Raw genomic sequence first — 22,829 nt, forward strand, 5'->3', positions numbered from 1 at the left:
AGGCCCTAAACCGCAGGACAGTGACTAATCGAGCCAGTCTAATCAACCCCCAAGGAACGCTAAAAACTCTGAGATTGAAAAAGTACAAGTCCTGTATTGACCTGGCAAACAGATTTTTCTCGCTGAGGCTGGCTAAAGCCTCACAAGGCAAGGCGGCGTTCACTAACAAAGGCAAAGCATATGTTTGGGAGAGACTCCCGCAAGAATATAAGAACTCTTCAAACGTTTTCCAGTCAGCAGTAATGGACATCTTGGACGGCCTGGAGGCGACCATGGGGATGAGACGGAGGAAGAGGATTTGGAGAGACTGAGAAAAGTGATCGAGCGACTTACAGCGGCAGGATTGAAGTTAAATCTCAAGAAAGGCCAATTTGGACAATATCAGGTGAATTATCTGGGGTTCCAGGTCTCTACCGACCTGGGATTATCAGAGAGAAGGTGGAGCGGATCGACCCACCAGCCTCGCTAAACGAGCTTCAGAAGGTACTGGGGCTCTGCAATTACGTTAGAGATCATGTCCCCAGCTACCAGATGTATGCAATGCCGCTGTATGCACGACTGAAGAAGAAAGATCCTGAAGAAGCACGCCAATTGTGGGAATGGACAACTAAAAGCCTGAGCATTAGAGATGCTGGTGGAGCTTATTCTTTCACTTGAAAGAAAACCAACGTGTTGCTGTTTACCCATTTCCAATCTTCGTCAAAATAGTTTTTGTTGTCGTTGTTTAATGTATTGTTTGTATGTATTAATTAATGTACAAATCTTTAATGTACATTGGTCTGGTATTTTCCCAGTACCACTCAGCCAGAAGAAACTATGAAATGCTAAAGACATATTAATGTGTTTGAAATTCAGTAAACTTCTGTAACATTAAGCCTCAGGAGAAAGAATATCCTGAAAGTCTTTTATTACGATTTAATTCACTTTTGTTCCATATCTCACCACTGAGGTCATGACACTACTTTTTTTTTTGTCGTGTCTTATCTTCCCTCTCTATCTGATCTGTGTGCCTCAGGGACGCTGCACCTAGTCTTTGACAATGAAGTTCAACTTGTTCAGAAGGCCACAGGCCGTGTCGGCCGCCGAGCCCACCGGTGTCACCGGTGTCACCACCGCAACCATGGCCCCCACCCAGGCTTTCGTCTCCACCTCGGTGCCAGACACCTCTGGCTCCAACAACACAGAGATCAGCAAGAACGACATGTTTGAGGAGATCAAGAGCAAATTCTTGAACGAAATTGAAAAAATCCCATGTAAGTAATGCCGCAGTGCATCCCTGCTTCCTATTGGGATTCAAATTGCTCTTTATTTGACAAAAATATAGAATTTCTTTTGTGACAAACATCAAACCTTAGACGTCAATCTCAATCATCGCTCTCTTGTCTTTGACACTGACAGTACCTCCTTGGGCTCTAATCGCCATTGCTGTGGTGGCCGCGTTACTCATCCTCACCTGCTGCTTCTGCATAATCAAAAAATGCTGCTGCAAGAAGAAGAAGAACAAGAAAGGGAAGAAAGGCAAGGATGGCTTCAACATGAAGAACATGCAGGGCGAGGTATGACGCCTTGTGCTTTCTACGTGCTGAGAAAGTCAGGGTAACAGGATGTTCTGGGTGATGTTTGGCCTCTACTTTTCTGCATCTCATTTATCATTCAAGTTTTTATTGTCCTTCATAATGTATTGCTGCGTTTTTATTAATTAAAATATGTCTCTAGCTAACCAAATTTGATCTTTCACCAGCAGCTTTTGTAGCCCAAGCTGTAGAGCACACAAGGAGAGCTCGCTTCCCCTCCATTTATTTGATGTTGTTGTTGTGGTCGTCAAATGTGTGGTGCACTCCATTGTGGCCCTGTGGTGAAAAATGACACACTTTGTCACAGGGTGGCAAAGAATAATGAGCACCGTGGAGTGTAAAGTTTCTTCTGGCAAGTCGCAAAGTAGAAAAAGCTGCATTTTTTTTTTTTTAATTAAAGATGATGGATAAAGGTCTGACACCTGCAGATATATTGGGAGATTTCCGAAGCAAAGCACAGTAAATCAGAAGATAAATTATAGAAAAGCCAGTGAATTATTTGAGAATTAATCAACATCACCGTAGATTGCTCTGAACTCCAGTGACAGTTAATTAAAGCAATCAATTACTTGTGTCCACGATGTGAATTTATCGTCCCCAGACGAAAACAAGAGTGTCATTTCTCATCATAATTGTGGTGGTGGTGTTGACTGCCTCTTTTCTTGTAGTGTGTTTGGTGTCTTGTGAGTTGAATCTCTTCCTTTCTCTGCTCTCCTCCCCCCCCCCCCCCCCCCCCCGCTTTGTGTCCGTCTTGTGTGTGCCTCGTGTTTCTTGACTGTGGTGGACTCCTGCTCTACGGTAGGTGGATATCTCACGTTGACGCTCTCTGGCCCCCGGGCGGAGGGGGTTTCATGGACTGAAAGTCGTAGCTTCCTTTGTAACTCTTTCTCCTTTTTTTAAATGTTTGTTATGACGGCTTGAGAATGTAACAATGGAAAGCTATGATCTGCTCCATAAACCCCAGAGAGGAGAGTCTAACCATCTAGACACTTTAAACACTATTAGCCGTGCATGTGGTATAAAGGGCATGGTTGGTTGTTTGGGAGACATGTAAACGGTGATGATAAAGCTGCATGAAGAGACAAATGAAGCTCTAGCGTAAGTTCAGACAGGAAGAGTATACTCTTGCATGCCTAAGCCCATAGCTTATTTACCATACATCTGCCATCACTCCTCATGCAGGCTCCCTCATTATTTCCTTGCTGTCATTGTTTGGGGCTGTCAATCATGATATCAGCTGTTTAGATCAGCTGGTCTCTCTAGCCAATAGCATAACGACACAAGGACATCGTTAGCCTATCGTCTTGCTGCTGTCTCTCTTAAATATGATTGTCTCTCTACCTTCAGTACCTTCAGGATGCTGTCACGCAACCCCCCACCTCCCCATCTTCGCCAATCTTTGCAGATTCATCAGCTTCATCAACTCATTAGCCTCATCAGCCACCATCACCACCAGTGTCTGGACTCCACGGGGGGGGGGGGGGGTTTATATTGTTGCCACTCACGGCAATCACAACTCCATCACAAATCTCCTCGTCGAGTTCAAGCGCCAAATAATTTCTGTGTAACTCATTAACGCAGCATCTGCCATAATAAACGTTAACTACTAATCATCCACTTGGCTCTCCTGGTTGAAATTACTCGCAAATCTGTCTTTATATCCTGTCATTATAATGCCAAAGGAGGAGGTAGGATGTGGAGACTATGGCCTGAAAATAAAGACAAGGTCGCCTTGGCAATAAGACTTTAATTTAACTATAATAATAACACTGCAGCAATAAGACGATGCATTATTCAAACTTTAATCCTGAAACATTTATTGTAAAAGCGGTGAGCTGGTGGATTTTATGATGAAATATCAAAGTTGTGAATAAAGGGGTTATTTGAAAGCCAGCTCCTTGCACTCAATATTGTGTCTTATTTGCCTTTCATTATTTTAATATGCATTGCATTCGCTGTTGTGAGCTAGTTCCTGAGGGTTTTTTTTTATTTAAAGATTTTGTGAAATCAAAGCCCTTTGACAAACAAGAGAGCTATGCTAACATCTGATTTCATTGGAAAACCTTTGCATTCTTCTTAGTGCAACTAGCATGCAAAGCCTCCACTGACTCTGGCTGTCACTGTAGTGCATAAGCATGTTGAAGGAATTGATCCCAAAAAACACTGGGAGAACAACAATTAAAAAAAATATTGTGGGTTTCTCACCTTGTAAGAAATTAATCCTTAGTTATTATCATCAGGTGCTGTGCAGGTAAGCAGTAACCAAAACATGTATCTCCCACGTAAAAACTTCCTGGAGCTCCAGTGTCTGTGGCATGCTGGCTGTTGTAGGAACCACTGTTAGTCTTATCCCCTGACCCCCTGACCTTTAACACCCTGCTTTGTCTTGTCACCTCCACACCACAGACACACCAGGACGACGAGGATGATGACGAGGGAGAGACCGGACTGACGGAGGAGGAGAAAGAGGAAGAGGAGAAGGAAGAAGAGAAGCTGGGGAAGCTGCAATATTCTATAGATTATGACTTTGAAAATGCAAAGGTCTGTGGTTGTCCCCTTGTGAATACATTACACATATTGGCAAGCTTCATAAGAAATACAAGTCTTTTTAAAGCATCGTGAATAATCAGATAAGATTGAGACAGTTTATTATAGTGAATATTTTTCATATCCTATCTACATGAAAGTTTCCAGTATTTAAAGAAGTAGTTTAACATTTAGGAAAATACACGGATCAGGTTTCTTGCTGAGCGAAACAAAAAATTGCCACCGCTATTAGTTTAGTTTAGTTTATTATGTTTATTTACATCAGGGTCCATGTACAAAAATACACAAATTCAAAAAAAAAAAAAGAAGAGATGCTGATGCTTTGTACCAGATTAAGCTACTAGCTAATTTCATAATACAACACCGAGCAAAACCTATCATGTCCACTACAATTGGGCCAGCGACCTATTAATGCCTGCAAGCTGAGGAGGTAACAGTTAGCCGAGCTCTGTCCAACGGTAACAAAATCCATCCGTACCAGCACCTCTAAAGTTCAAGATATAATGTGTTAACGTCACAGATGTGAGAGTGGTAACAATCTCCTTGTCTCAAAAAAGCTTTTTTCCCAAAATGTCAAACTACTCCTTCAAAGTCTGATCCCTGAAAATTTCTGGACAGCTTTTTTGTAAAACCTCAGCAGAGCAACCACAAAGATCAATCAAAAAAAACGACATGTGTAATAAATACTTTTTCAATATTTTTCGCTTACGGAAAGGGAACGCATTTGTCAAAGATTCTGCAACTGTATCATCGTTACTGTAATGCTCTCGGCAGCATATGGACACACATGGACGTACATGACATGAATGTGAGTCTTTGAGTGCTGAATCAAAGAAGACATTCCTTAGATTTAGTCAAGATAAAACTGAGCAGGGACTAGAAGAATAGGTGTGCTTTATATGTGTCTGTTCCATTTGTCCCTGAAATGGTATTGTGTATAGCTCAAACATATCTTCACAGATCTTATGGGACAGAAAAATCACAAGGTGACAGTTGTGTGACATTGAAGAAAAACCCCTCTGACATTCAAAAATGTCTCCAGTCGAGCAGGAAGTTTGTGGAGAATGATTGCGAAGCTTAAGTTGTCAGATGATTGTATACAGCCAATCTCTGCAGCAGTGACCCTGACACAAATGAAAAATCCCACAAACATTGGATTTTTTTGGGCCTGATAAAATTGTGTTTCCCGTCCCTTCCATCCTGCCCACCCCTCCTCTACCTGCACACAGCTCACAGTTGGCATCCTTCAAGCTGCGGACCTCATATCCATGGACTCAGGCGGAACCTCCGATCCTTACGTCAAAGTCCAGCTCCTACCTGAGAAGAAGAAGAAGTACGACACCAAGGTCCACAAGAAAACACTGAACCCTGTCTTTAATGAGACATTTGTATTCAAGGTACGTCTTGTCGGTAAATAAAATATGTCTGCCGTTTCAGAATTTGTTGCAGAGCAGGTGTGCATCTTGCTTTCCAGTTTGCACTGTCAATATAATACATTGATGTAGAAGAGAGAATCGGAGACAAATGTGTATGGCTGATAGGGAGGAAGTTTGTGTTTTTGTATTAAAGGAGCTGCACAAATAATCCTCCTGACCCTCCAGTCCCTTACAGTGTGTTCACACTGGTCTGTGCATCCTTCAGTACCTGCTGCTCTTTCCTGTCCTGGCTAATAAAGCCAGCAGAGACTTTACAAGTAGCTCGTGGTCTTGCTGGAAGCTCTGCCTGCCTGCAAATTTACAGCAGCAAAAAAACACATAAAAGAAAACATCTTATTTTGCAGAACGACTGACTTTTCTATCCCAGACACAGCTGAGGAGATGCTCATAGCCATATTTAGTGTTTCATTGGGAAGGTTTATTTCAGGGACTTCTTACTCTCTGAACCTGATTAGACGGTTTCTATCCATCAAAGGATGGTAGCATGCATAATTGTCTTCACCTTTTTTAAGAAAGTTCAGTCAGCTGGAGCATCTTTTCTAATATCTTTCTTAGCTATTGAGATGATATCATGAAATAAATAAATAATAATAAATGATAAATAAATCATTTTATGTTATTTGAATAATTTGTCCGTAGATTAACTCTGATCATTTATATTTAATTTCCACTTTTTGTTTCGTCAATTTCTTGGCAGCTTTTAAGAATTCACCCATTCACTGGTAGTAGCTGAAATACATCATGCACATGTATTAATAATGTAATTAAGTTTCTCCAATCAACATGGCTTACCTTTTTAATTTGAACATTTCACTTACTTAAACGTAATTCTTTTACTGTACCTTTCAACTACCTTTTTTTTCAATTTGACCTTTTTCACTGACTCACTAGTTGAAGATTTAAGTTGTTTTTAGAGTCACTAATGGAAATTTAAATCCCTAATGGAAAAAGCATGAGGTATTAAGGTATAAAACAACAAAGCACTGTGTCTGTCAATCAGGTGCCCTACGAGGAGCTCGGTGGGAAGACTCTGTCTATGTCTGTTTATGACTACGACAGATTTTCCAAACATGACGTCATTGGAGAGGTGAAGATTCCCATGAACACCATCGACCTCGGAAGGCCAATCGAAGAGTGGAAGGATCTGGACAGCGCCGATCAAGAGGAGGTGCTGTTAACATTTAACTTTAGAAATTTTGCTTTTAAAGAAGACTGTGATGATTAATTGATTCACAGCTGTTCTTATAGTAGTCCAATCATTTTTCATCTTGTCTTGTTAACGTTACGTGACCTTGTAATTCTGACACTGAGATATGTGACTTTTTTCATGCAAAGATTAACCCTTCGAGGCAAAAAACACCATCTCATTCATCCCAATGGATGGTTGAAAATCATAACGGTCCTCATTTCGAGCACAACTGTTCTATTAAGCAAGCATTTTGTCAATGTTACCACGAGGACGAAAATACCTTCATTTCATCGCCATCCATCATCATCTTCTAAAACAAGCAGTTCGTTGTTGTCGGCTGATGAGCTTGTGTCATTTCTGTCTCTTCTTTCTGTGCTGCCTGATCAGCCTGAGAAACTTGGAGACATCTGCATCTCCCTCCGTTACGTCCCCACCGCCGGGAAACTCACCGTCTGCATCCTGGAGGCAAAGAACCTGAAGAAGATGGACGCCTGTGGATTATCTGGTAGAGAAAAGTTACAACTGATAAACAGAAGATGTTGAATGATGTTTAAAAACACATGATATAGCAATGAACACATTTAAAGGATTTAGAGGATCACTGCACATATAAATCAGTTCTGATGTGCAAGAAAGCCTAAAACATCAAATATGGAGAAAAGAAGGCAATGCACACTTTCCATGCAATAATTAAAGCTAGGGTAGGTAATCTGTAAAACCTAGCAAGAATACGCTAGATTTTTAAATGATCCAGCCCAAAAACTCATTAACCATTATTACTTAGTAAGAGCAACTAAAGTAGTAAAAAGAGCAAACTGCTACACGACAATAACTTGATGTTTTTTTATTGCTGATCACACCTGATGCCCTTTGCAGATCCTTATGTGAAGATCCAGCTGCTGCAGGGGGGTAAGCGTCTGAAGAAAAAGAAGACTACAGTGAAGAAGAACACCCTAAACCCTTACTACAATGAATCCTTCAGCTTTGAAATCCCACTGGAACAGATGCAGGTACGGTGCAAGTCAAACCAAAATATATTCTCCTTTTGCAGTAAGTTAGATATATCTGTGAGTAAAGCAAAGTGTTGTTTCTCTACTTTGAAAGTAATTTACAAGCTTATTTGAATGACTTATTATAAGAAGTTACACATTCTCTCTTGTTCCCTTCGTAGAAAATCTTAGTGGCGGTCACAGTGTTTGATTATGACAAGATCGGTAAGAATGACGCCATTGGAAAGATCTTCGTGGGCAGTAAGGCGACTGGCCTCGGTCTGAAGCACTGGTCCGACATGCTGACCAACCCGCGCCGCCCCATTGCCCAGTGGCATCCATTGCAGCCAGAGGAGGATATAGATGGTCAGCTGGCATCCTTGAATGCAAAGAAGTAACGTGCTCCACCAGCCAGCTAATGCACTAACTCAGAAATCCAACCCCCACCCCCTACTTTGCATGAAACCCATGACTTAACGCGTGACTACTCGTCATGAAACCTGCTCAGCAAAAAAGAGACATCTTAGAATATCCGCTCATTCACGGTTAAGTCGAAACAAACTCTTTTCAAGCTTCACATTTCACACATTGGTGTTTGCTGGGAAGAATGGCGTTGAGTTATTGAGTGACTGGTTCATGAATGATCGACTGTTGGTCTTTCTTTCATTCGAAGAAACTTAGAAACTGATTCTTAGGGTGCTGACACTGAACGAAAGTCTTGGTGAAGACAATGCCGGAAATAAAGCTTTAGTTTATAGGGCATGCTTTACTTACCTCCCCGCTGCTCTGCATACACCACGCCCAGTATTGTATCTTGCTAATAAGTGTGCTATAACTTGCAATAGAAAGTACTGTAGTATTGGGTTATTTCCTGCATAGAGTTTGTTTAAGTCCATTAATGCGAAAAATATTTAATTGAGAATGAATGAGGTCAAGGTCACTAAATGCAACAATCCATGTTGCAATGTATTTTCAAGATAAATCTGCATAAATGATTGTCTTCGTTTAATCAGCTCAGTAGAATACAGTGTGGCGTAGTTGATTTTAAGTTGCTTGTTTTGTGTTGCCACGAAGGCACATCTATGCATTTAGGTTCAACACACACGTCTGTGTCCTCGCACGGATCTAATGTAGGACAGGAATACAAGGGTGCCTTTCCTGATACAGTACAATACATTAAGCTTCATTGTTTTTGTTTTGAAGAGAAACTTTTGAAAGTCATTCAAAAGTAGTCAGGGACACTGTGAATGTGCCATCTGGAATCTGTCTTGAGCTGTGTTGACCACTTGGATGTAAAACCTTACTTATCGGTGGACAAAGTAAGGACACGGGAAGGCTTATCGGTGGCGTTTAAACCATGACTATGCTTCTTTTAGATTCTGCTCTTACTTTCTAAAAACTGTGCCATCTAACCCTTTTTTTGTTTTGATACCCACTTAACGGACTACGTGTCTTTCTTTGACGGACGTTGTAGTTTCGCAAACATACTGCAGTACACTTCAATACTTTAAAAAGTTTCTGGTGAAACAACCGGACAAGATGTTTTTATAAAGAACTGAATTTGAAATGTAAGATGTAGCTGCACTTTTTAAGAGAGCGAGGATTCAATTACAAAACGGCAGATTTGTATAAATCTCAACAGGGCAAGTGTTCCATCAAAACATATAATAAACATATCTTGGACCATTTTGCTTGAACCAAATAGAGCTGCAGAATCTAGCATGTATCATGCCTCGCAGTATTTCATGTTGTTTAGATCGCTCACTCATCGGCCACAAGCTTTGTAAACCTGGAGCCAAAGTACTGCGACATTATGGTGTCACACCTTCATCACAGACATACTGTGGTAGACTGATGTGCACAGGTACGGAGGCAAAAAAAAGTCCATTTGGATTTAAATCTTATAAGCAACTCAACAGCGTATTGTAAAGTTTGAATATTACCGAATACTTTTAATACCGCTGAATTTATAGCATTGGAATATTTTACTTGGAAAAACATATTTAGATGCCCCGCCTTGAAATTTCAAAGACTATTTCATTTTGTTTGTGTTCAATTCACAAAATGAATTCACAATAAACTATAATCAAGTTTCTTAATATCAATTGCTCATTTTTGATCTTAAAATTCAAGTCAAGCTCATTCAGGCGCCAAATTCTAAGATGAAAAATGATATCTTGAAAATTTTGACTAACAAGGATGTCATGAAGCCTGAAGGAAATTATGATTGACAAAAAACAAAACAAAAAGGAATAAATCCCCATGTTAGCATCTCGGAGTAAGATGAAGACAAAAAACATTTGCAAATATGTGTGATGCCGATCTTTAGTATATTTTGGTCAGAAAAACCTAATAGTTTAAGTGAGCATTAGAAAATGAAGTGGTGAAAGTAGAAAAGCTAAGAATATCTTGTTTTAAAAAAGGTATTGTAACATCCACATTTATATTACTAATACTGTTTGTGTCGATGAAAGGGAACCTGGTTACCTTTTGTCCGAAATATAATCGACAAAAGAGAAGCTCAGATGAGAAACTTTACAATGAGCGTGCTTGAATTATTTTCTATGAAATTTTGTGAAAATTAAATCTCTAAACTGCGCAAATTATGTCAAAGAGGGAAATTCAAACCATATGAATTCAGAAAGATGATTTTCAAAGTGAAATATTTAAATTCTCTAATCTCAGTGATATATAAATTTCAATGTTAAGCATCATTATTCATTACATTTTAGAATTAGGTGTTCAGTTGAGTATAAAACTCAAATTATTACAGCCTTTCTTGCTTCTACAGGAGCTCATATATACTCACCAGAAGTAAAAAAAATAACTCTGCAGGAGGGTGAACAGCAGCACACTGACTGGCCCATGCACAGTACTACGTCTCCCTAATGTTGACATTATGCATCGCGCAAATTTGTTAATAGGCTACAGCATGTACTCACAAGATGATGTAAATAGTAGCATGTTTTAAAGAGGAACCATAATTATAACGTGTATGTGTGTTTGTGTTCTGTGTCACTTTTGATAATAAAACGGAGTAAAAAAAAAAGAGTATGCACTGACTGCAAAGAGTATGTATTTTTGCTGAATGGGACTGAATGTATGTCTGAATAATCCATGTTAGGGTTCACAGGCTCCCTTTAACGCCCGGGATAGAAGCAGGGTTGCTTTGTGTATCTGCTTCGTTTGCCATAATACTGCATGATTGTCTGGTTTTCTGTCACTGTTTGTCCTCTGTATATTACGATATGCTTGGGCTACAAGTTATGTAACTATTAGTCATTTCTGCTTGCACTTGATATACAGTATGTGTTGGTCACTGACCAGTGAACTGTATATATTTCAAAAAAAGGAGAATATTTGCCGGCTCCTTGATTTTCTATCTCAGTGTACCGTAAGTGTTTCCTTCATCTACTCCTGCCAGATGGGTGTCAAGTCTTTTAAAGTGTATTAAATGTAGACACATTGGACGACATTATTGACTTGTAGCCCCTTTTTCCATCCGTACTTCATTAAACTGTACCGTCACATCTTATTGCTGTTCAAATAAACCTGCTATCCTGTCCAATTATACTTTTTACAAAATGAAACGAGTCAGTAATTTGCTTATAAACTATATCATAGTTTTTTTTTATTGATATTGCTTTGCTGGATTAGTTCTGTGACATATTATTGCTGCATATTATTAATGCAGAGGAGCTCCAGTCATGTAATTAAGCAATCAATAATCTTTTCATTCCAAATGTCACTTCATGAGTGAACACACGGTTGGACTAATGGATTGCAATGGGATGAGCTGGTTTTTGTGTCACTGTCGCATGCTCTGAGATATCGATGCTGTGTGCTACCATGGCATTTCTAATGTGGGGATGTGTTAACCCCCGTGTGCTTTTCATTTTAGTCACTGTCATTTACTGGTAGATGAACCGTTATTTACAACACACAAGTGCATGAAGATGAACAATCACAATCTTCATGGCGGTCCATCTTTCAGAGTATAATGTAGCTATCTCTCTATGTTTGAGGGGCTGAGAGAAATACATTCTCCATCCAATATGCAACATTGTTCTTTTCCACAATGTGTCTCAGGTCATCCTGTCCTGGGGTCATTTAATAAACTCACTCTCATTTACATGTATATAAGCTGCCATCAGATTCTGTCTCCTATTTTCGTGTATTTGCCATAGGACCAATAGAGCCCGTATTTGTTTATCGGTGTTCTGTTAATGGACTATATGAGTCACTTTTCTGCAATGCAGGCAACAAAATCCCGTCTTCCTGGGTCTCACAGGCTAGCGGAGCACAGAGCAGACCCAAACAGAGCAGAACATCATTCGCAATGCAATACTGCCAACCTGCTGCTTCGATAACGGTTCCTCTTTAGTCCTCTTATGCGAACATAGCCATGATACAGAACACCCAAAGACCTGATCATCATCCGACCTACTCCACCAGGCATTCACTTCCCGAGCAACGGAGACAAGGGAAATGCTTGGACGTCTCTCTTGACTCTTGTTTTTGTCTTGTTGTAGAGGTGTGTCAATAGTTGTGCCTTTGTGTGATCTGCATGATTTATTTCCATACAAAATCCATGTTTTCCAGCAAAAAAAAAAAAAAAAGGGAACAAAAAGACCACAGAACTTGTACTCGTATGTCGCTCTATGTATAACTGAATTACTCAAGGAAATCCAAAATATGGGATGTGGTCAGGACATATCTGTGTGTTGTGAAAATGTAATCATAGGAAATAAAGGCATTTTAAGTAGACTCGTCCTGTGTGGTGTGTAAATGGTTCAGAGGGTGCTTTTCCACTTTCGGTCAGTGGGTGGCATCATATACAGCATAAGAAGAATACTTTGAAGAGTGTCGAGGAGCACATTTTACATGAAAATGAAATCTCATTCTGGCAGGGGTCCCATACATGTGAGATTATGAATGAGGCTGATTTAATGATTCTGAATGAAGATGAATTATGAATAGAGTGATGCTTCTAAAGCTTTCATTAAAATTTGTTTTCATTTGTAATGATCAAATTCAATTAAAGGGAAATACCCATACAAAAGAGAATTCCCTTTATTTCATTGGGATGTCTTTGTACAGTTATTTAGCTTCAAAGTTCCTTATTGACATTTGCAGTTGACGGTATCAGCTGTTCTGGAGCTTTGGCTCATATAACATGATCTTCATCAGAACTTCTCATTTGTTGAGTTTAAAGGTTCTCTATACGGGATTCAGATCAATAACAAAGTAGCACCCAACTATTTGCTATGTAAAGATATAGTGGAGTAATGTAAAACACACAATATCCCTCTTGTGTGTTGTTTTACAAGCTTCTCTGTGCTTTGTTGACAAAGCCAGGCCGGCAGCGTGTATACTTTATATGCATGTCTCTCTGTCTCTCACTGGTTAGCTCATGGCTGCCGCTCCGCACTCATATGGGGGTCACCGCTGATAATGCTGCCCCGACCGGCGTCGGCATCGTCAAGGAAGCGTATAGCGCACACCCTCTGGTTGCCCCTCAGGTAAACATTGTTAGCACTGTTGCAATTGATTGCACTCTGCGCTGTTTAGCACCGTTAGCTGCGCTAGCCGTCGGCTCAGCTGTCACCATGTTGAGAGCCGTGTGGAAGCAATAGATGCGCCTTTGAGGTCGAAGGTTCAAAATACACGTTTGATCTTGGAAACTACAGCTGACAAAACAATCTCACTTTGGCCATCTCGCCATCTGCTGATAAAGATAATGATCTTCATGTGACTGAAAGCTCCAGAACAGCTACTTGTACACATCCTTGTGGTGATTGTGTTTTATGAATGTACATGACTTAATTCATATTTTTACATGCAAGTCTGATTTTGCTGTAGTGCTGACAGCTATGAGGCAAGGCATTTTTGAAAATGATTATTATGTAATATTTTATTGCCGGTAAAGGTGAAAAGCCTGTCATATGTGACATCATACTTCAAGGTAAAGCTCTTGAATCAGAAATGGTGCTCCCACGCTCCTGAGAAATGTAGCTCATCCATCATCCGCTGTCCCTGATTCCTCAGAGCCAATTTTCAAAGTCTGCATATGGAATGTAAAAAAAATTAAAAAAATTGCAGTTTCCATGGTAATACCTACTTGGAAATACCTGCAATATTTTGTCCATATATGTATGCGCAGGGATCTTGAGATGATTACGCAGTTTTATAAAAGCTTTACTCCTGGACAGTTTGTTCATGTATAAGCACAGAAGAGAAAAACACACGAAGTGGTCGTGTTGGCATTTGCCTTTATGTAGAAATATGTTATGAATATACAATATGAACTTTAATTTAATATATTTTCTGTCAAGGAATGTGCTACTACTTTAGATACAGTACAGTAACATGAAGCTTTCACATCTGATGTAAAATGTGTCTTTATCCCTGCAAATGTAAGTTACTCAACAGACTAAAGTTTCCAACATTACAAGAAAACGATGAACATTCTGTCTGAGGATAGGATGCATGTAAGAAGAGTGAAGGTATAAGATGGCTTCTGGTATCTGTCCCTCTTCTTCTTATCTTTCCTGCTTCCTGTCTTACTTGGACAGTTTAGTGATGACCCGGATTAAAGCTCCATTCTCGTCCTTCAGTCTCTGGTTTTCCATCTTCATCTCTGCTTTAACCTAAAGGAAGAGCACGAGACAATGGGCACAGACGTAAAATCACATGTTGCTCATAACCCGGAGGGCTCATTTTGCTGGGTGGACCATGTCTTTGAGTAATGGTCAATATAAGAAATTAGAACATTAAACAAACAGTAAGCAACAATTCCTGCATAGTATGCCTTTGAACAGACTACAGGTCAACCTCACATGCTGCATGTGAATCGCCATGTGAAAACTGTACAGCTCATTTTCGTGGATGGATTCTTACTTTTAGTTTTGAATTCATATTTTGGTAGTATTTTCATATGCCATGCACAAAATCCTGGTTTTGATTGCCACAAGATGTTCAGCCTCCATTACATCAAGTATTCTAATGTTCAGCTGAATCTTACACGGGTCTTCTTCAGTCCTTTACAGAAAATGACTAAACCAGAAGGGAAATTAGCTTCACAAAAAATTGTCTGGATAAATCTGGGCTGTTTAGAACAACAGAATCGCATTATACACAAACACAAAATCTTTCAACACTTGCATCCAGCGACACACAGACAAAACTGGAACAGACTTGCTCATTTAAATACACACAACAACAGTGCTTCTCTGTTGTGAATATCTATTTTCAGACCAGCGTCCCGTGTTTGTTTAGACCTCTTATTCACAGATAACAAGAGGTTTCTGTTTAGCATCCTCTTGGGCAAAACACAGCAGACATCTGCGAGCGTTAAGACTACAGATGAATACTGATGGCTCGCTCGCTGCAGTGTCAAAACGCTCACACATTCCACAGCCAGCGGAGCATAATGGTGACAAATGATGTCAGCGAAAAAAACACCGCAGACACAGCAGCTAACACCATCGCTCCAAAGTCCCACAGACACTTTATACACTGTTTGGATTTGATTGTTCGTTGTTTTCCTCGTGTCAAATAGGCTTTACTTTCTCCTGTGTAAGGGATTCTGCAATGTTGTTAACTATTAATATTTTTAAATGAGACTGAATATGAAAAAAAGTGTATTTTAATGTAAATAACAAATCTGAATTACCTTCAACTGTTCTTCCATATCTGATATTCTCTTTTGTAGACTCCGACTCTCCTATAAAGAAGAACATTCAACAAAGTAATTAACATATTAAAACAAGACAAACACTTTGGATTAAAACTGTAAATGTTTATGAGCATTTGTATAATCCTGGCTTTATACCTTTTTTTCTGTCTCAAGCATGTTGGAGCCACAATCTCCCGCTCTTCCCTTCTGCATAAACGAAAGTTTATCACGAAAAAGATTACAGTCCAAAGCCTTGAAGCTGTACTAATATAGGCGCTACATTTTTCATAACAGTGAGCACAAGTGTCTCATGTAGGATATCCAATATAACCCCAGTTGCACACATAAACTCTAAAGCGGCTCACTGTTATTGTTCCAAAAATTGCAGCGTCCTTGTATAGCCGCAATCTGTCATGTCACATTTCTCTCCCATTACAGCATTACCTGATATTACCATGAGGATGTATGGGAGCATTTCTGTGTGCACTGACAAGAATAATCGGAATGATGGCTTGCAGAAACTTTCAGGTACTTTTTCAGGTGCCTCTGCAGCGACCATTTCCATCAGTTCTTTCACTCTCATGAATCTGGATCTGGCACATTAACTGCGTGTACCGTACCTGTGCTCTCTGCAGCTGGTCCTGAATCAAGGCCAGTTCCTGTTTACTTGTTTCCAGCCTGGACTTCAGCCTTTGATTGGTGGCCAGTGCCTTTTCATACATCTACAAAATACGAACTTGTTAGCAAAAAGGGAGCGTTTGATTGACTAACAAAACATTGGCATCAACAGCTAAAGTGATGGTTTGTGTGGTAGTTTTAACAGTTAATATGCAACTAATGCTTTTTTTTTTTTTTTTTTTTGCTGTGCATGAGGTCGTCATTGTTATCTCAACATTGTCTTCTGTGTAATGTGGTACAGATATCCCCGTTGCCGTGAATGCTAATGACTTTGTTTCTCCCTGAGAGTTTAACAAACAGGTCAAAGTTTACATGTATCCACTGAAATATCTTAACATCTACGGGCTGGTTGGCATACAGGTTTGTATAGAAATCCATCATTTAAGAAGTTCACATTTGTACAATTCACTTTGGTGACCCGTTGACTCTCTGTGGCGCCATTGGGAGGTCAAACTGTTTATTTTGTCTAATAGTTTGTTTTAAGACCAAAAGTTTGCGAAACTAATGTCATTGTCATCAGTCTCAGCTGATGGGGAGCATGGTAAATATGTATCAACATGTTAGAATTATCATTGGGAGCATGCCCAAGTACAACATCACAGAGCCGCTAGCATGGCTGTAGACTCTACTCAGTCACTTTCTTTCTTCACTGATATGAACTTCCAGCAACAACAACTTCAGTCGTTTTTATAAGCTACAGATCAGAATCAGAGTTAGAATCAGACTTGGTTTATTGCCAAGTACGCTTGCACATACATCCAATGAATTTGGCTTGGTGATTGGTGCATAACAATGAACATAGTGCAATAGTGACAAAACATAGTAGATAGATACAATAGTAGAATGAACCAACAAACAAATTAAGAGAACGTTAAAATAAGTATGTTATTAAAGTGTATATTTAAAGTGAAGTGTTGTAAATGTAGATGTCTGTGATTGTCCTGGGGATGTAAGTGTCCGAGTCAGTGGGGATCCTTAGCTTTAGTGATGAGATTTGATTTGAGATTTTTGGATTTACAAATCAATCCTTTAATCTATAAAATGCCAAAAGTCAGAAAAGCCAAAGATATTGAAATTACATCCCAAACATTTGAATATATCAGGAATCTGCATAATCAAGGACATAAATAGATTATCACTCACACAACTTGATGCCAATTTATTTTCTGTGGACTAGCTGATGAAATGACAATGACAAGTCAATTCTGCTCTCCTGTTTATGTAACATTTTGTTGTGTACTTTTATTTTGTGTACCAGATGTTCTCATCGGATAATTGACTAAAGCTCGGCCATCTTGTGGTGTATTTACAGGAGGTCTTTTTTAGCCTCTCTGTAAAGCACCACGATGACAGTCCTGTGCTGAAAACCACTGGTTGACTTTAAAGTTTAAAGTCTGGAAGTGAGTTCATTAAGTGTTGCCATTTAGTTCCTTTGTTGGTTCAACATGCAAAGTGCATCACCTGCCTTTTTATAGTCATTGTTTGCTGACTCCTCTTCTGCCCTTTTCCTTGCAGACTGTCTGTTCTCTCGTTGTAAGAAGTAGGACTCAGCGTGGTTTGTTGATGGATCGTTGGAGACATCCGAGGATCCAGAAGAGCTCAGTCTGAAAACACAAGAGAGGTATTATTCAGGGTCTAGCTCAGTTGCTGTCACAGAGACATCCTGTTTTCAGTCAGTCTCTACTGAATGTCTTTTGTATATTAATGGTGTGAATTCGATTTGCTTACCTAGACAGTCTCTCATGCTGAAAGAGAGGAGAAATGTTTTAAAACCGACTATCTGACCAAAAGGAAAAATTAAACAACTTTAATGTTATTTTTGTAAGAACATTCCTGATTATCTTACTAAAGTTTTAAGCTTAGTCCCAACTTAAACGTTGCATTAGCATAAACAAGTCATTCAACCCCATCGTGTCCCCTAGATGCTCATTACTGCACAAATAATGACGTCACACATGCTTGACTTCATTATTTGTTTGACTGGCTCTTTGGTCGTGATTTGAGATTTATGAAGCAAATCCACAAACGAGGCTGTGCTTTGTACCACGTTGACCATTTCCTCTGCGTAATATTGTAAAGATGCAGCTGCAACGCTCACAGGACATCTTTTATGACATGTACAATGTCAGCAAGTGCATTCATTATCAATAGATCTAGAAAGCATAGCTCAGTGGTTCTTTGAAGTGACATTACCATGCAGGAATTCCTCATGAAAGACTTTTTTTTTTTTCAGTTTTCCAAGAAAAGGTTTATGGCAGTCTGAAATTCCAAGCCGAGTCAAAGAAGGAGAGAGGAAGTGATCTCTGAAATAAACTGACAAGCAGAGATAACTAAACACATCCAAAAAAGGTAATAGTTCTGGCAGTGGCTTTCACAATGTGTTCATTATTGCCTGCTGAAGTTCGAAGGGTTATACGGTTTCCTTAGTGAGAGGTTTTCACTCGGAAGAGCAGAACAACAGCTCAACAGTAAAAACTCCCTTATAAAGATGAGAAATTGTAGCCTGGTGACTACAAGGGACAAAGGTTTAGTTCTTACATCCCCAGTACGAGTGATATGAACCCCCATATAAAATGCAGATACAGATAACTGACAAATGAGGGGAACATAAAGTGTCTTAAGGCATTGAGCCACACTGTTCTTGCAAAACATATTTCCTTATTTAGTGCTTATGATGGCAGAGAGTGCTGTCCAACACATGGTCCAAAATCTCCCCATAGGTTTTAGATTTAGATTTCTTTTGGTGACTGCAAACGCCATAGGTTATGATTACATACATCGTGTTTTACATAATGTACTTTGTCAAGGATTATGTTTGCTTCATGTTTCACAAATGAGTTTAAAATGAGTCTGTAGAAGACTGCATGGGGAGGAGCTCCGCTGTACTTTGCGTTTGGTACTAATTAGCATGAGCTTGTTAGCATTGTCACTGTGAGCATGTTAGTATGCTGATGTTAGAAATGACATAAGCTCTGCCTTAGTAAAGCCTCACAGAGCTGCTAGCATTGCTGTAGACACTTTACAACAACAAAGCTATTCAAAGTGCTTTACATAGAAGATAAAATGGCATTACGGTATAAAACAGCGTCGCCATATATCGTCTCTGAACCTGCTGAACCCATCCTCTCCATCTTTAAATGCTCTCATATTAATCATGAGGAAAGCTAATATGACACGCTCTTTCACTTTCTACTAAATTCATGTATTTACTGTATTAACTTAGAAGAGGTCATTATCCAGCCTGCAGCAATTTTACATCAGCCTATATGAGAATAATGATGCACTGAATTACTTATTGCTGCTGACACAACTTCTAAGACAGTACGTGAAGTTCCTTTATGCATTGTAGTCTATCATTTCAGACATAGAGCCTTATTGTGACAGTCACATAAACTAACACATGGTGAACAGTTACACATCTAACTAAATCATGGAGATGGCAAGAGGAGTTCTTTAGAAGAAACAGGGCTTTCAGTTACAGACACCACGTGTAAACACAGTGATATGCCTCTCCTCAGACATTTACAAGATCTCTGGATCTTCCCCAGACTCTGATGTCAGCTCCTTTAAAACTCTCTCTGGACACTTGGATATGCTCAGTAAACGGCAATTAATGATATACAGTATGCAGACTTGGAAAAAGCTCTGGTTTAGATTAAGCGACAGCACTTATAAACAGATGCTGATGGAAACACAGGCTTTTGTGTCCCGTGCATGTGAGCGACTCTGTCGCTAAGCTGTCCTCCAGCCTTTCTAGAGCCATAGAGGCACTTCTTGCTTGCTGACCAGCTATTCCCAAGTGGAAAATGTGAGCTTCCCGTAGGACCAGCGGAGAGATAAACATCCATAAATACTGCGTCTGAGTTCCCACAAGCCAGTCCTAAGCGCTCTATCCCTCCTCCTCTCTGTTCCCTGTCATCCTGTCTTTCACCCCCTGCTCTCTTTCTCTCTCTCTCTCTCTCTCTTCCTGTATCCCTCTCTCTGTGTCTCTCCATGAATCTTTCCCAAGTGGATTCTACAGATAAGACTAACTGCTCGCTACAACTTTTCTTTGGTTTCACTTACAAGTTTTGTTCCTCCATGCTCACGCATATCAGCATGCAATTTAGTTTCACACTTTATGTGAGTCATTGCGAGCCATTAGAAGCATGTCAGAGTTTTAGAAGAGATAAATCTTTATTATGGGGTGGCTTAGGGGTTCAAGATGCATACCATGTAACCACAATGTCCCCGGTACACTAATGGGGATCAAGGCAAATGTCCAAAAGATATTCAAAAAAATAACTTTATAATCGAACAAATTAACATGTTTGTAAAGTTTAAAGTTGTACAAAAAACATGTGTCATTCTAAGTATAGTGCATGATTTTATATATATTACACTGATAAATCTGGCAAATGGAAACACATCTTTATTTGTTTATATATGATTAATTGTCAATTATAGCACCCAAATAAATGCGTAAAATGACAACAAAGCTTGAAAAGTCACTGATTACGCCATCACTTGAGAAATTCTGCTTCTACATACGTTTTACTTGACTGCAGCACAATATAAATGAAACTATTGCAATAATAATAGTGCCATTGACAGTTTAAAGTGGCCTGAAGGACATTAGAAAAATCCTTAGTTGCATTCCAACAGCTGTCATATGTAAACAATGATGTTGCTTCTCATGTCGGAGCATACAAACACACAGGAATACCTCTGTGGCTCGTTACAGACATGTGTTTGACAGTGAATGAACTCTAATGTTAGTGTTTGCATTATGTCAGCCGTGGCATTTCCTCTAACCAAACAGACACTGGAAAGATTAAAGACAGTCCGGCCTTACCCTCAGGCTCTTGGTCGTGGCGGTGGATGAAGCCGGAGAGGAGTCAGAGAGCGACTTTCTGATGCGTGGCTGATCTTTGTTGTGAGAAAGTAGAGATGACATCGCTCCCAAAGCTGCTGGCCTCCGCATGCAGCTGTAATTTGGTCCAAAGTAACTCCAAAAAGTTTTTTTTTTTTTTTGTTGTCTTCAACAACAAAAAAAGCAGCAAAGAACAAGTAGAGGGATCTACTTTTAATCCACCGACTGATGTCAAATTCTGTGGCTGTTTCCTTAGTTTAAGTGAGCAAATGTGATCTTCATGTGATGGTGAGACGTTAAATATGTGATGAGCGTGAAAGAACTGCACAAATGTGTGAGCTGTGGAGGAAGTGGGGGGACTGGGGAGTAGGCGGGCTGTAGTGTGTGTGTGTGTGTGTGTGTGTGTGTGTGGACATAAGGATCTGACAGCAGTATTGTTCACAAGGGCTCTCAAGGGACTCAGTCATTCAGCCAAAAATGGAAAAAGTAAAGCAGCATTAGTCTTAGTGTTTTTAGGGTAGTTTCCGTAGATGAAAATTATTTACATAATGTGTGTATTATTTACAACGAAGCACTCTGTTTTGGTTCTGTGTGTAATGCACATGAAGGTGTGCTTACTATAAGCGTTATTTCCTTTGCAGTAAAAATAAGTTTGATTTTATTACACTTTTTGTACTAAGAGGAAACTTTGAGAACCAGTGGTGGAGGAAGTACTCAGATAGAAGTAGAAGTACCACTACAACAAAGCTACTTTGTCACAAGTAAAAATTAAAAATGTTATTTAAGTAAAAATACAGAAGTATCACAATGTGCCAAAAGTAAAAGTACTCATTATGCAGAATGGTCCAGAATCATGTTTATTAATCAGATTTATGTTGCAGCTGGTAAAGTTGAAGCTAATTTATTATTTTATATTTTTGGTTCATGAGTAAATGTGCTCAGTTACATTCCACCACTAGGAACAACACTGTTAAAAATGACAACTCCTCAATTAAAACAATTGGTAGAAGCTACATCTGGAAGTAGAATTTGAAAATACATGCAATTGAGTTGGACAAGCACGCATGTTTGTGTCGGTGTGAGATAAGAGTGTATAAAAAACAACAGGTTGGTGAGAGGCCCAAATATACAGTTCTTAGTGTGAGACCTGTTTTAATTTAATCAAGCTGGAGGCTGCATGTGTTGACAGTTAAGACGAGTTTACATACCTTTCGGAGTATGTTACGTGACACAGTTGCATTCATTATGTTAGCACAGCTCATTTGTTTGCAATTTATTCTCCTAAAAAGGAGTGCTATCTGTGTTACTCATGCTCAGTAAATGCTTGTGGAATGGGACAAATATATTTCAAAGCAAGTATGCCTACACTGTAAAGTTTCACATAAAATATTTGGTGTGGCTTAAAAATAAAATCTTAAACGGTCTGAATGTTGTCAAATTGATGTGCTCAGTGGTCTCAGGTGGTGATACACACCACATGTATGACTCCATGTCTCCATTTTCAGTTTGCTTCTAATTATTTTCAGCCTGAGCTAGAGTTGGCTGTCAGAGCCAGCCCCATCCTGCACCTGCTGCAAATTAATCACAGGATTAAATAAGACAAATAGTTTCACAAATGTGAAATCATTTCTGCAGTGACACTGATGAGTGCATGTGTTGCTCCACTAGCAAATTGCTCCAAAGTATGTTTTTGGATAGAGGGATATTTTCAGGAGGAGTCGAACTGGCATTGAATGGTTTTCTGTGGTTATTTGACTAGTTCAAAAGAAAATGGCAATTATTGTTAATTGTTACGGGACCAGCATTGACGCTGGTCGCCAGCCTGCTGTCCGGCTGGTTTTCTGTAACCAGTGTAGCAATAAAGCATGGCAGAATTAGCAAGCTAG

The 22,829-nt window shown here is 39.5% G+C and overlaps 2 protein-coding genes across 2 annotated transcripts; one reads left to right on the forward strand and one right to left on the reverse strand.

The window, feature by feature from the left end:
- Positions 1-1,039: 1,039 nt before the first annotated feature.
- LOC142955375 (synaptotagmin-2-like) lies at positions 1,040-8,133 on the forward strand. Its single transcript, XM_076096875.1, has 8 exons — positions 1,040-1,253; positions 1,399-1,556; positions 3,981-4,115; positions 5,351-5,518; positions 6,558-6,725; positions 7,134-7,251; positions 7,623-7,756; positions 7,918-8,133. Exons 1-8 carry the CDS (start codon positions 1,040-1,042, stop codon positions 8,131-8,133), a joined length of 1,311 nt encoding a protein of 436 aa, XP_075952990.1.
- Positions 8,134-14,298: 6,165 nt separating this feature from the next.
- Positions 14,299-21,027, reverse strand: LOC142955241 (protein phosphatase 1 regulatory subunit 12B-like). Its single transcript, XM_076096710.1, has 7 exons — positions 20,926-21,027; positions 17,820-17,836; positions 17,537-17,695; positions 16,670-16,698; positions 16,034-16,137; positions 15,411-15,461; positions 14,299-14,385 (listed from the first exon to the last, which is right to left on the reverse strand). The coding sequence occupies exons 1-7, from the start codon at positions 21,025-21,027 to the stop codon at positions 14,299-14,301; spliced, it is 549 nt and encodes a 182-aa protein (XP_075952825.1).
- Between the last annotated feature and the right edge of the window lie 1,802 nt (positions 21,028-22,829).

The sequence above is a fragment of the Anarhichas minor genome, unplaced genomic scaffold (genome assembly GCF_050575085.1).
Source record: "Anarhichas minor isolate MPS153535 unplaced genomic scaffold, ASM5057508v1 ptg000023l, whole genome shotgun sequence".
NCBI classification, from domain to species: Eukaryota; Metazoa; Chordata; class Actinopteri; order Perciformes; family Anarhichadidae; genus Anarhichas; species Anarhichas minor.

Bases quoted from the DNA above. Each gene is read 5' to 3' on its own strand.
- LOC142955241 (XM_076096710.1), bottom strand. From the start codon at position 21,027: ATGTCATCTCTACTTTCTCACAACAAAGATCAGCCACGCATCAGAAAG. The intron at 16,699-17,536 runs GTTGAACCAACA...CAGCCATGCTAG, and splicing joins GCAGGTGATGCACTTTGCAT to CGGCTCTGTGATGTTGTACT. The intron at 15,462-16,033 runs GTACGGTACACG...TCTTCTTTATAG, and splicing joins ACCAGCTGCAGAGAGCACAG to GAGAGTCGGAGTCTACAAAA.
- LOC142955375 (XM_076096875.1), top strand. From the start codon at position 1,040: ATGAAGTTCAACTTGTTCAGAAGGCCACAGGCCGTGTCGGCCGCCGAG. The intron at 6,726-7,133 runs GTGCTGTTAACA...CTGCCTGATCAG, and splicing joins ACAGCGCCGATCAAGAGGAG to CCTGAGAAACTTGGAGACAT. The intron at 7,252-7,622 runs GTAGAGAAAAGT...TGCCCTTTGCAG, and splicing joins GGACGCCTGTGGATTATCTG to ATCCTTATGTGAAGATCCAG.